This window comes from Nematolebias whitei, chromosome 1 (genome assembly GCF_014905685.2).
Source record: "Nematolebias whitei isolate Nwh7 chromosome 1, NemWhi1, whole genome shotgun sequence".
Classification (NCBI taxonomy): domain Eukaryota; kingdom Metazoa; phylum Chordata; class Actinopteri; order Cyprinodontiformes; family Rivulidae; genus Nematolebias; species Nematolebias whitei.
Window position 1 is genome coordinate 66330837 of NC_056498.1, and position 13676 is coordinate 66344512.

The following is a 13676-nucleotide window of genomic DNA, read 5'->3' on the forward strand; positions in this document are numbered from 1 at the left end:
GGGGGGGGGGGGGGGGGGGGGGGGGGGGGGGTTCATACGACCACCAGAGCCCCATGTGTGTGTCATACATCAATCATCTGTATGCGCTCTACTTCCGCCTCAGTCATTAGTTTTATTTATAATTTCCCTTACTTTTTCTTTATTATTATTATTATTATTATTATTATTATTAGAGACGCAGTGTTTTGAGATAATCGCCACAAATATGACAATTCGCAACGAAAACAATAACCAAAAATTTTTAAAATAATAAGGCCATGCCCCAGAAACAAAATGAGCATGTTTAAATATAAAAACAAACATTAAAAATTGTGGAAAAATAACATTCAGTTTACCCCAATAATCTGCGGCCATTAAACTCTTCCTTACTATTTTTTTTTAATTATTATTATTATTATTAAAAAAAAGTCCAAATGCTGTGAGATAGCTAATTTTTTGAATTATATTTTTTTCCAGCCATCAGAAGGCATTTCAGAGGTATTTCATGTCACACACACTGAATGTTTTTTTCTCACCAACATCTCCCACTATGGTAGCATGTCGTGCATGCTACGCGTAGAAAAAAAAAGTCCTAAAACTGCTCCTGCAGCCAGCTTTGTCCTTTTTTAAAATTTTTATTTGTTTTGTGCGTCTCACAGTTTCATTTGAATTATTTTCGTTGAAAAACCCGCTTTCTGTTCGCCTTCCAGCTGACACTCAATCCCCCCCCTTCCCCCTACACATCCAGAACACTCCCAGCGCAATTAATAGATTAACGCCGCCGTCATATTATAATTCTTTGCAGTAAATGTGCAGAAAGTCGATGGATCAGACTCTGTTAAAGCCTTTCCTCTTCATTGATCACAAATGATTGGCTTGCTTGTTAAATCCAGGCAGGATCCATTCACGGTCACTGTCCCCCCCCCCATGCAGGTACTATGAAACCGGCAGTATTAAGCCTGGAGTTATCGGGGGCTCCAAACCAAAGGTGGCAACGCCGAAAGTGGTGGATAAAATTGCAGAGTACAAGCGCCAGAATCCCACCATGTTTGCCTGGGAGATAAGAGACCGACTACTGGCGGAGGGCGTCTGCGACAACGACACGGTCCCCAGCGTTTCATCCATCAACAGGTAGGTGGAAATCACTTGTTATCCAGGCGCGCCAAAGTGCGTAAAAGCGCGCTAATCCAACAAGCGAACTTCTTATCTTTAAAGTAAAACCAACGAAATAAATAACATCGGATTGATCATCACAAGAGTAGTTGTTCACTCATCAGGGCTTGAACTATAATTCCAACCCAGCCCGCGCTGGGGGTGGTCCCTCACACGTGCAATTTAATCCCCCATCGCGGCGCGGAGAGCGGAGAGGCTGGGGGCCACGAGGAGTCACATCTGTCCGGATAAAAACCGATCGATAGCTTGTAACCAGATCCAGAGGCAGAGGGAAAGACGCAGGGAAGACGCACAACACGCGGACCACACTGCGGCCGAGGCGTCTTCTTCTTATTAATATCATAATTGTTATTATTATCATTGTTATTATCATTATTATTATTATTATTATTATTATTATTAATAATAATAATAATATTTAGGGTCATATAAACGTGTCTATAAATAGAAAAATATTGACATAAGTGCTGCGCTCTGAATTTTCTTTTTTCTTTTGCGGTACTGAAGCATAAAAGAGATACTATACACCTTCACCTTTTTAACTTGAGGTGGGGCAGCAGTGGACAAAGTGTCCTTAGACAGAGGACGATTCTGGAACACCCCCCCCCCCCCCCCCCCACCCAATGTGTGCAGTGTGAAAGAGAAGAAGAAGAAAAAAAAGGCCGGTAGTGCCTGCCAGTGATGAACTTTGGTTAGGAGGCACTGTTCCAGAGAGCTGGTCATCAGCATTACATTTTAATGAGCTGAAAAGAGTCTCATAACACATCCAGCTAAATGCAGGAAATGGAGGAATCTACACAAAAAAAAAAAAAAAAAAAAAGGGAAAGGGAAAGAAAGAAAAAGAAAGTTAAAGGCTGCCCTTGACATTATTCAACAGGTTTATTTTTGGAGCCTTATCCTCTGTTTTCATTTGCTAATAAAACAGTCTTCTCTTCATTCTGATTGTTTGTGTGGAATATTTCAAAGTGAGCTAAAAGTCTCCTTTAAGACAGAATACTTTGAATGCTAATGATTAACACCAGACTTGCTGCATACATTTACTCTTTCCATCCTTTGTCAATTCCAACTCTTATAAGCGACGCATCCAAAAAGGCAGCTGCCATCACTTTTTATAATCATCTGGAGAGTATTAGTTGAAATTTTGTTTACATTATTAAATAATTAAAAAATTACACCAGCAAATAATAATTTTCACTTTATTTTCTTGTTGTTCTGGCTAAAAAAAAACATGCGACTGACGAAGAAAGAAGGGTGTAAAATGCAGAGAGGAACAATTAGACAGCAGACCACTCACTGGTGGTCTCTGTGGTTAAGACGCTGACCTCTGCTCTGTTGACTAAAGATCTGGGCTTTAAACACTTTTTTCCGTCATGAATTATTAAAGATTACACAGAGACCGGGTTGCACTTTGTTGTGTTGTCGTGAGGAGCTTCCTCTGCCACTGGAAAAAACCCAGATAAGGTGATTGTGATTATATTGATCAACGTTTTAATATTTCTGTTTGAGGTATGTCTCATTTCTTTTTTCATAACAGCTGGACACAAAAGTTGTTAAATGCTCCTCACCGATTGCTTATTCAATACGAACAATACAGACTCGAAACAAAGTCCTTGAATTTATGAGACTCCCCCAAGTCAGGTCAGGTAACTGCTGTGAGATGATGATCAAATAAAATATTGATGTGTGTTTTCTGGAGGACTTTGTTGCTCGGCCCGAAGGAGAAAGTGCGGAGGACACATGAGGTAGCGAGGAGAATGAAATCAGTCTGATGTACATATATCTGCCCCTGAGGAAGTTAACCCCTCACCTGCCCAACTCAGAACTGATAGTTGATTCTTGGCTGCTGCACGAACAAGTGAACATCAGTCGCTGCTGTGACATTCTGTTCTTGTCACGCCATTCAAATGAAGGGCTTTACATCTGGGATTTGTGTTGCCATGCGGTGCTGCTTGTTAATCAATGATCTCATGTTCTCCTGTCAATCAAAAGATTATCATAGTTGCGGTTTAATGGATCAAATCCTAAAGGAGCAAAAGCTGAGTTTGTGTAAACCCTAAAGAATTCTAGAAATCATCAACATAACCTTTGGAACTGTTTGTTTCTAGAGTTTCTTCATGTTGTGACACGTTTCTGGTATAGATCAAAAGATGTGGCACTGCTCTCAACTATTTCCTTCCTGTCACATATAATTTATAGAGCACCATTTGCAGATGCTGCTCCTCATCAGCATCCGTCGTCAAACTTTGCTCCAGTTCCGGTCGATAGGCTCTTTGAGGCTGGAGGACTTCTCTATCCTAAAACCACAGAAATACAGAACAATGTGACCAAACAGAGAAAGAATGGATAAAATGAAATGAGGGTTTTGAAAGAAAAATGTGAGAAAGTACAGTAGCAACAATGGACTGTAAAAGATGAGATAAGAGGACAGAGGGAAGGGAGTGAAGGATCGGTTTGGGAGGTGGAGGAAGAAGAAGGCGCAGGGAGAAAAGAAGGGAGCGGGGAGCAGGAGAGGGAGATTATTAGAGTTGGCCAGGTAGAGCCAGTGAAGCTGATCATTGAGGTGAATTGATGTGATTTCATGCTTTGTTTGCAAGATCATTCAGACCAAAGTGCAATGAAGACTTTCCCGCCACATCACATCTTACTGGTATGGGGACTTTATCATATTTCTAAGCGCAGAATCCAGCTAGATTGAATCCCCAATCTCAAGGGGCCAGCTCTTATTCAGCTGCACACAGGAGCAGAGAGATTGCCCCTAAAGCCCAGAGATTGGCTATCAGTGGCAGTGGCCTGAATATGAGGATACAAGCACCCTGAAACAACGGAGCACTTGTCCATGCACAGACATAAGTGGATGTGATGTGTCATGTTTAAGTGTCCCAGCTTGGCTGCTTTGGTGGGAAATCTCAACGCTCTGGGAGCAGTATTGATTGATCCATGTCTGTTGTTCACTTCATCAGGATTATCCGCACCAAAGTCCAGCAGCAGTTTCACCCGTCCCCCGACGGATCTGTCACACCGCTCTCCACGCCTGGCCATACCATAGGTGAAGGTGCATTCAGTCAAACGAACCAATGACAATGGGGGGGGGGATACAAATACATGAACACTCAGACACTAACTGTGTTTTCTCTGCCAGTGCCCAGCACAGCCTCCCCTCCTGTGACCAGTGCCTCAAACAATCCCGTTGGATCCTACTCCATAAACGGCATCCTGGGTATCCCCCGCTCCAACGGCGAAAAGAGGAAACGGGATGATGGTGAGGAAGACACAAGAGACGCTTTTAGTTTTCTATCCTTTGAGTCCACTTCAACGCTCATCTTGTACTTTTTTTATTCCTTGTGTGTGAAGAAGTTTATGACAGCGCTGAAGCCACGAGTGTTTCTGTGTGTTTTCTCCAGTGACTTGTTATGTTGCGTATCTGGCAGGGCGAGTGTTCAGGGAGTGCTGTGATTCAGGCATGTTTCTTTACCGCACAAAAATGACCACAAAGTGGCATCTCTATTTGATACCATACTCGAACCAATTCTTGACGCCCTCTATAGCTGTTGTACAATTTTAATCCCCGTTGGCAAGACGTCAGCACTGCTGCTCTGTCATTCCCGAAGGCAGAAAAACTAAAAACCCTTTTCTGATCCTCTATCTTCTAGTTAACTTCTTGTCAGTTAGTAATCTGCAAATACACAAACGATTTCCGTTAAATTGGAGCGTGGTGATAAATTATAAAGATGCAAAAAATGTGAAAGGCACAAACAGACTGAAAAATAGACACAGATACACTCAAAGATTATGAAGTCAATCCAAGCTAGATTTTCTCATTCCTAGGCAGAGCGAGAAAGTGGACACGCTGCCTGAGGGCTAATAGATTATCGGTTGTGCAAACAATTGGCTTTTTTAATGCCTATGAATTAACATGTCCCTGGTGGAGGCCTGAACAGGTGTAGGAACAGACCGGTGGAGGCAGGGAAGGCGCTTGCTTGTGTGTTTGTGTATGTGTGTGTTCAGTTATATGCTTTAAATGTGGCTGATGGGATGATATGGTATAAAATAATATCAGAACGCACTGAAAACAGTCCACTTCCTTCTTTTGTTTCTGTCTCTTTAGTTCTCTGGAGTGGCAACCACTTGGATGGAAGGAAAATAGGACATTGTAAGTTGAAGTTAGACAACCTTCTCTTTTGCTTTCAGACCATATATGCTCACTTTTCACATGCAGATTTTTTTATATTTTTTATGCTACGAGCTTTAAAGGTGTGGTGGGGAATTTTTTTTTCCCAATATATAATCTCTTGAGAAATTTAAAATAAATTAAGCTAAAGTGACTGTGGAAAATCCTATTTTCCATGTAATGGCATGCAGTGCAGTACTAATCTACCGTGCAGCATTTTATAGAGTGGCTGTGGATTTAAATAAAATGAGATGCAATGTAAGACCTTAAATCTTTTGACATTTCTGTGACAAAACTGTGTAGCTTTTGTGTTTGGTGTTTTTTTTTTTTTTACTTTGAAAAAATCGGAAGCATTGTTTTTGATATAGCAATTTGAAATGTGTGAGCCGTTTGAAGCAAATTTCACATCATGAAACGTTTCATTGCAAGACAAATCCACAACTGCATGGAAAAGTAAGGAGTCGCCTAATTGCAGCTTCAGATTTTGACCTTCTTTTAGAATATTCTGCAAAAGACTCAGCATCAAATCAACCATTTCAAGCTTGAAAGTGTCACATGATGATTCTGCTTACACGTTATAATTCTGTCTGGGCTTTATAACGACGCATCCCACCGTCCTTGCACCGTGTTGTGAACATGTTGGCTTGTGCACCTTGTGTGACTGAAGTCAGTGGATGCCCTTTTAGGAAGAAAAAGGTCCCCATTACTGCAGGCCTGTAGAGATAATGTAGTGTGACATGCGTTATGTACACCTGGTCCCCGTAAGACCAGCCTCAGGGACAGAGGCGCCATAAGAGCTATTAATCTGTCCCTGTCATGTATTATTGCAAATTAAAAGTAGCATGTTACATTGGAAGGGTTTGAGGTAAGATGGGAGGAGGATAATGACAGACACAGGAGTCGTGGAGTAAAAATAGGATGAAGCAGACCTGAGCAAGGATTAGTTTTAGGAGTTGTGGAAGCGTTGTATACTCACATGTGCTTGGAAACGTGTTTGTGTGTAACTTGCTGGCTCGAGATGCTCCTCTCACAGAGAGCACAGTGACATTTTAAAATAATTTACAATTCTGCAGAGAAAAGCTATTAATTCACAAATGAACCCGCTCTTCCCCCGCCTTCTATCGTGGATGTGCAAGCTATTGAAAAGACAAAAGAAATAGCCTTAAGGGAAGAAAAAAAAGAGAGTCTCAGTTCTATCTGTGGAGAGATTGGCTTGCATGTCTGCAAGCAGAGATACCAATTAGGCCAGTGCTGGGAGAATGCGTCTCAATGCGCTGCTCTGCCTCCTCCTCCTCCCACCATCATCACCACACACACCAGCACCACCCCGCTCTGAATCCATCCATAGCCAGATTTATTTGTGTATCTCATTACAGGGAATGGAATGTTGTTCCTGCCAAATGCATTAATAGTAAAGTGGGGAAATTAGCCTGTTGTACAGCTTGTTCTCACTCACTCATTTAAACCTATAATGGAAGATGAAGCCAAGAAAAGTCAGGGAGGATTGGGTGAAACTGCTGAGTATAAAATGCGTGTGTGAGTGCAAAAAGTTAATCCTCCAAAAATGATTTTGGTGTAGTTCACTTCTGTAATCTGTGCAGTTTTTCCTAAAGAAACTTGTGTTTTGGGGCTGACACAGTTGCTGTTTGCAGTCAGGTTGATGTGACCTGACGGTATATTTTCTCTCATCACTGGCTTACCACATCCTGGACGGAGCCCAGAGGAGCTCCAGGGAGGACAGGCAGTAGGGAGCTACAGTGATAAATTAGATGGAGAAAGCAAAGGTCATAACTTGTGATTGTAGCGTGGGTGTGAGACGAGTCTAGAACGACGCTCATGAGTGTGTGAGAGTTGAGAAAGAAATATTGCCCAGCAGGTTGTTCTTTCAAGACACAAAAGAACGAGCTGCAGCGGGGATCAAATCAACCTTGCTTGATAGCTTCAGGAAAAAAAATAATATCTGTTTTGATTTGTTTACGTTTGACATCCCCCCCCCCCCCCCCCCCCCGGGATCTTTTAACACATATGACCCATTTGCAGAGTTTAAATCAGTTAGTGTATGGATTTTAACCTGGGCCTATGCTTTGGTTGACTAGTCAAGCCACTCCATGACAATGAGTCAAAAGAGGATCACTTTTAGAAAATAAATGCATCCAGAGTGAGACAGAAAAACAGGAATCATGAGCACTATAATGGCCCTGATAGGCTGAGTGTGAGAGAAAAGCCCAGGTTTGAGAGGGGCCACAGAGCGTAACATACAGACAAGAAGCTGTTAGGTCCCTGACAGAGGAGGAGACACAAAAGGGGTCCTTGCTGCTTTCCTCCCCCTCCTCCTTCTCTCCTCTTTCTCCTCAACATTTCATTTCTCCTTGTATTGTCCCCGTCTTCTTCCTGAGCCTACTGGTTTGAACGTTTTACATCAAGCGGCATGACTGTTCGAGACCGCAGCTACAGTTGTAAACAATACGCAATAAGACCGCTCACAAAAATATATAAAGAGGGAGCTCACTCTGTGGAGAGGAATCATGTCGGAGAAAAGTCAATTATGGGAAGCAACGGTGAGAATTAATGGAGCGATGCGTTACTCAGCTTGAGGAGAGGGGGAAAAGGCACGAGAAAAGTAGAGATTTGTTAATTGCATTTCCAGAAATACTTGCCACACGGGGTGGCCACGTTAAACGACAAGCTGGTCCCAAGGAGGGAGGTTTTTGCAAGAAAAAAAAAAATCTGATAGAAAACTGGAGTTTAGGTTCAAGAGGTGTAAAACTGTTTTGAAAGATGCTAAAAGACATGTAAAAATATTAGTTTTGACATTATATAGTCTTACAGACATACACTGTATTCGTCTGAAAATGTTTACATTTTTGCAGAGACACTTTGAGAGAAAAGACTCAAGTGAATCAAGTTGTGTTTGTCATATGAAAGGTTAACACAGGGTTAACAGCACAATGAAATGCTTAGGATGAGAAAAACCAATATGACTCGTTAAAAAAAAATCAAAGAACAAACCAACAAGAAATACTAAAAGCATGCAATAAGGGTACACAAAAAAAGTACCAAAAAGTGAAAAAGTAATTATAATATTTGCAATGTCGTAAAGAGAGATATCGAACAACATGGTAGAATATAATGGTGCAGCAGGATGAATTTGAATGAACAAATATTTCAAGGTATAACTTCACATTTACAAGCCAGCATGCTTAGATGTGTAACGTTATGTTCTTACAAGCTGAGTTGGTATGCTTTTATTTATTTTATTCATTTATCATAAACTTTCTGCTTTGGTCTTGGAGCATAAAGCGAGATCAAGAAAATGCTACGACACCAACTCAAAGCTGCCAGTGAGAGCAGATTTCAAATAAGCATCGGTCTGCCTGCTGACAGTCAGTACATTGGTTGGCGGTGCTAAATCGAATTAATAAAGCTCTTAAACACGCCACAACATAACAGGATCTTAACAGCCATGGCAGTGTTGCTGCCTCTCGCTTTCCCCCCCGCCCCACCCAGCTCTCTCTCCTTTCCGCTTCAGAGGTTTCATAAATATAGCTAGCTTACAGGGAAGGAGTGTTCACCCTCTGGATATACCCATTTGTTTGTGCTTTTCTTTTTCTTTTTTTTTTCTGAGATCAACAGCATTTTAAATATTATCAACAAATGATCCACACTTTGCAATTGAGCATCTCTCCACCTCAGTGTATTACTGATTCGGGATCTGTTAACTCGCAGCCTCTGATCTAGGAAAGCCCACATGTCATTGATTTATAGAGGGAGCCAGGCAGTGTGTAGGAATTCATTTGCCTTTCAAACAAGCCTCCTCCTCTGGTCTTCTGTTGAGTTATCTTATCACAGGAACAGCAAAGATGAAAGAGGGACATTTAGTACCACTGTGCCACACCGAGACACAGACAAGGGAAAATATAGGAGCTTTGGATGCCTTTATGTTTGTAGCAGCTACGGTTAAGTGTGTATGAGTAATTTTGTGCATGCACAGCCATTATTAGCCTGGTGACACACACAAAAAAAAGTTTAAATTGTGTCTGCATTTGTTCTGAAGATGCACCATCTAAAACATTTAAATAAGATCATGAAATGCTCAACTTTTGGACTAAACAAGGTCAAACAGTTCAAGCGGATCAAAAGGAGTGTGTTCCAGATATGACGTGTGAGAGTCATCCTGTGAGACGTATGTTTTTACCTCCTCACACACTGGTGTTAAAACAAAAAGAAGCAGTGAGCTGGTGCTCCGGGAGTGATAAGAGAATACCTGCTGAGACACCCGAAGGGGTTGAAGAAACACTCACACGCTCGCAATCTGACAGTCGGGCTTCACACTCCACTTGACGCGCTGACTGTCAAGGAATGAATCTGATTTATCGCAGCCATCTTATGATATATGTCGAACATAAACGCTTTAATAGCAAATTTTGAAAGTTATGAGTCAAAGTTTATATCTCAACTTAAAGGAGAAACCATATTTTAAGTCACATAAATTTCAAAGCGACGATGATTAGTCAGAGTCAATGTGTAAAAATGCCTACCAGGTAGTTAGCAGCTTCCAAAAATTGGCTTTTTTGATTTTTAACGTGAAGGTTTTATTCATATTTAGCTCACAGGAAGTGCACCAAAATGTATCGTGATGGGAATCTGTGTTTTCTGCTGCTAGGTCAGAGGGCTTGATTAAGTGTGTGGGGAGAGGATAAGCATGCACCTCTGTAGTGAATGACAAACACTTGCTATTGATCAAGGTTGCCTCTTTTATTAGACCAGCTCACACGAGGTAATTAATGAATCCATTTTCTCCTCTGTACCACAGACAGCAATTGAGTTTTGTACAGGAACACCACTGCACCACAGCCTAGGGAAAAAAAAATCTAAAATATTCTGTTAACTCCTGGTAGGAAAAACACATCTAGCTGGAACAAATACAATTCCTTTAAAAAAAAAAAAAAAGGCTACACAAAGATAAAAAAAAGTCACCCTCCTATCGACACGTACACTGAACTCATACCCAATTGCCGTCTTCTATCCCATTCTCTCAATGGATCTATTTCTTGGTGCGAATCGGGTTCATCCTCTGGCCTCAGCCATTGAAAAAAGGTCAAGCAGCCGAGCAGAATGGCAATATCGCCCCTGAAATGGTACCATCAGTGGAACATGATTGATCAATTGAATTCCATAGCACAGAAAAATGTGGGATTAAGTAGAGTATTATACGCACAATGAGTTGAGGCATGATGTTCATTCCAAGTTCATTTCGCCTCCCTCCTCGGCGAGCGGATCAGGCAATCAATAGAGGCCTTGCATATCATATATCACTGCTGCCTCACCCAGGAGAGAACATAATCTGCTGCAAATTTAGAATGACAGATTTGTACGGGAGCTAAAGCCCTCATCCGCTGTTGGTGGCGCAGTGTTGGGAGGAAAGGGAGGGCGGTGGGAGGCAGCCAATGGAGTGAAGGTTCCTGGAACGCTGGCTGCAGGTTTTAGCTCTGGACTTTTTTTTTCTTTCACACTCAGGACATGATGTGAGCAAAGAAAGAAATGCAGTGGTGGCGGTGGACTACCCATTCTAGTTGATGGGGTCAGAGATCAGAGGAACGAGGAAAGCTCATTTGTTTATATAGTGTGTGACCAAGTGAGGAAATGTATATGCTTGCCCTCAACGCCCCATCCTCATTCGGTCCTGAGTGCCATCCCTGTTCTATTCTGCTTTCCAAAGGACATGCTATATGTGGGGGATGGAAAGAGAGAGAAAAAGGACAGAGAGAGGGGAGGGTAATACATTCAGAAGGAAATAGTTCAGTTAAATAATGGTTTTCCATTTCCCACTGGCAGAATGAGAGGCTCTGGATGTAATCGCCAACCCTACTTTCTCCTCCTGAAACACACACTCTCTCTTACAAGTATATATTTGCACTGAAGGTAATCCATCAATTACCATAGACCTATCACATGATGACCATGCTGATGGGGGCTGCATGGAGTGTTGGGGGGCGGGGTCAGCTTGAGTGTGTACATGTAAGTGTACAATCAAAAGAGAGTGACTCAGATAGCTTTATGCAATCACACTAATACTAAAAGAGACCCTGAAAATGTTTTGTTCTTATCTCACTCATTGTGTCGCAACCATTATATGTGAAGGGGACAAGTCCCCCCCACATTAAAAAAACATTAATTTGGACCCCCCCCACACACACACACTTTTACTATGAAACATTTGTTCAGGCGGTGCAGTTTCTTTCTTCATGAACAAATCCATTCCACTTGATTAATAGGAGAATATTCAAACCGCTAAAACTCCACTCCAGGTTTTCCTGATTACTTCCAACTCTAAACACAGCAGCCTGTTGCCACAGTCACAATATACGGTGGTCACAGAAAATGGTGTAACACCTGCTGTGTTTCTGTGTGTCTCCTCCTGCCTCGGCAGAAAACGCGCACAGGTGGAGGAGGTGGAGACACCTCTGTGTTACTCGCTCGCCAGTTTAGCAGCTTAGTGTGGGCAGTAGTTGACCGGTGGGGTTGATCATAAACATATATATTCATGTTAGGAGGATGCTTGAGAGGAGCGCTACATAGCATGTTAGCTTAGCAGTAACTGTGACGCTGTAAGACGCTGCAGGTGTGAGACACTGTGTGTTCAGATGCATTAAAGTTGAAATGTCTTTAAACCCCCACACCTTATTGTCCTCAAGCTTCATGAGAAACATCATTTAGATGAGGAGTGTTGAACACAAGTAAAAATGTCTAGTGGTGATGTTTTTTATTTCTCTATAAAGACAAATAGTGCTGACCTGACGCTCTGTATTAAAGTGTATTAAAGTTAAAATGTCTTTAAACACCACAGCTGAATTTACACAAACTTGGTGAGAAACATGTTTTAAAAGTGTGGAATTAAAGGAAATCTAAGTGAAACGTTGCTTTTTTGTTCAATAGTGAACACATTTTTTTTTTTTACACGCGCACATGCACACGCGCACACACACACCTACACACATCATTTTGTCCCCCCCACATTACGGATGCTTCTGACGCCATTGATCTCACTATTTAAGCTTACGTGGAAAAGTAATGTCTTGATGCAGATTGCTCTTCCTCTTCCTTTCATTTCTTTAGATGGTTCTGATGGTTCAGGCCCGGGCAGTGACTCTCAGGGCAGCGTGGAAAGTTTAAGGAAGCACCTTCGGGCAGATGCCTTTACTCAGCAACAGTTGGAGGCCCTGGACCGAGTGTTTGAAAGGCCTTCTTACCCTGATGTTTTCCCCTCATCAGAACACATTAAGCCCGAACAGGTTTGACACCAACATTTATTAGAGCAAAATTTTCTTTATGAGGCTTTTGAACTGTCATTTTAACACTGCAGCTCTTAAAGTATCATATTTTCTGGAGTATAAGTCGCAGTTTTTTTATTTATCAGTCATGCGACTTATACGCTGAAGCGACATATACGTTTTTTTTTTTTCATATTCCTAACGCAATTTTTGACTGACGCTTTAAATTTCTAAGATCTGCAACAGCGAGTCCTCCCGTGCACTCTCGCTTAACTCAGCTGGTGCAGACGGAGGAACGCTGGAGAACTAGTGGCTCAGGCCGCGATGGATGGATGGATGGCGTCACGCCGCCAAGGCAAAATGAAGCTGTTTTGACCATTAAAGTGCATTTATTAAAGAAACATTCAACTGAGACACACCTTTGCTATAATGTCAAGCAAACAAATAATTGTTTTTAAGTGTTAATCTTGTTAAATTATTAAGAACTGCAACAGCGAGTCCTCCCGTGTGTGCTTGCTTCACTCAGCTGGTGCAGGTGGAGGAATGCTGGAGAGCTAGCTGCTCTGGATGCGATGAATGGATAGATGGCACCTTGCCACCCTGGCAAAATGAACTATTTTGACCATTAAATAAACACATAATAAATGTGACGGGTCAGCTGTGATGCATAAATGCGACTTATACGCCAAAGCGACTTATATATGTTTTTTCTCTTCGTGATGCTTTTTTTGAAAGATGCGACTTATACGCCAGAAAATACGGTACTCTTTCCAGAAGCAACAGAACTAAATACAGTGTAACTAATTGTACAGAATCAGGATGTGCTGGTGCAGATCCTCAGCCCGTAGGACATTGTAATGCTAACAAACTGAATCAAACGCATTTGGACTTCTTTTTTAACTGCTGAAGATGATATGCTTCTGTTCAAGAAGTTTTCTCATTTGGATTGAACACTAAATTTTTTGAAGGGTTGAAAAAAATGTGTTTGGTAAAAAATCATGCTGCTGGAAGCATTGTCCTGCATTTTGATCTGGATATAGATCACCTCCAAATTTTTCATACAAAGAGCTATGTCTGTTTGATTA

The 13676-nt window shown here is 41.7% G+C and overlaps 1 protein-coding gene across 1 annotated transcript in view; it reads left to right on the plus strand.

Annotated features, from left to right (window-relative positions):
• The window catches only part of pax2a (paired box 2a), a 35713-nt gene that overhangs the window by 6128 nt on the left and 15909 nt on the right, over nucleotides 1–13676 (plus strand). Inside the window, exons 4-9 of the mRNA XM_037697797.1 lie at nucleotides 457–477; nucleotides 913–1110; nucleotides 4113–4198; nucleotides 4292–4411; nucleotides 5258–5302; nucleotides 12437–12612. Of these exons, the coding sequence (XP_037553725.1) occupies nucleotides 457–477; nucleotides 913–1110; nucleotides 4113–4198; nucleotides 4292–4411; nucleotides 5258–5302; nucleotides 12437–12612 (646 nt within the window). The remainder of the gene's footprint in view (nucleotides 1–456; nucleotides 478–912; nucleotides 1111–4112; nucleotides 4199–4291; nucleotides 4412–5257; nucleotides 5303–12436; nucleotides 12613–13676) is intronic.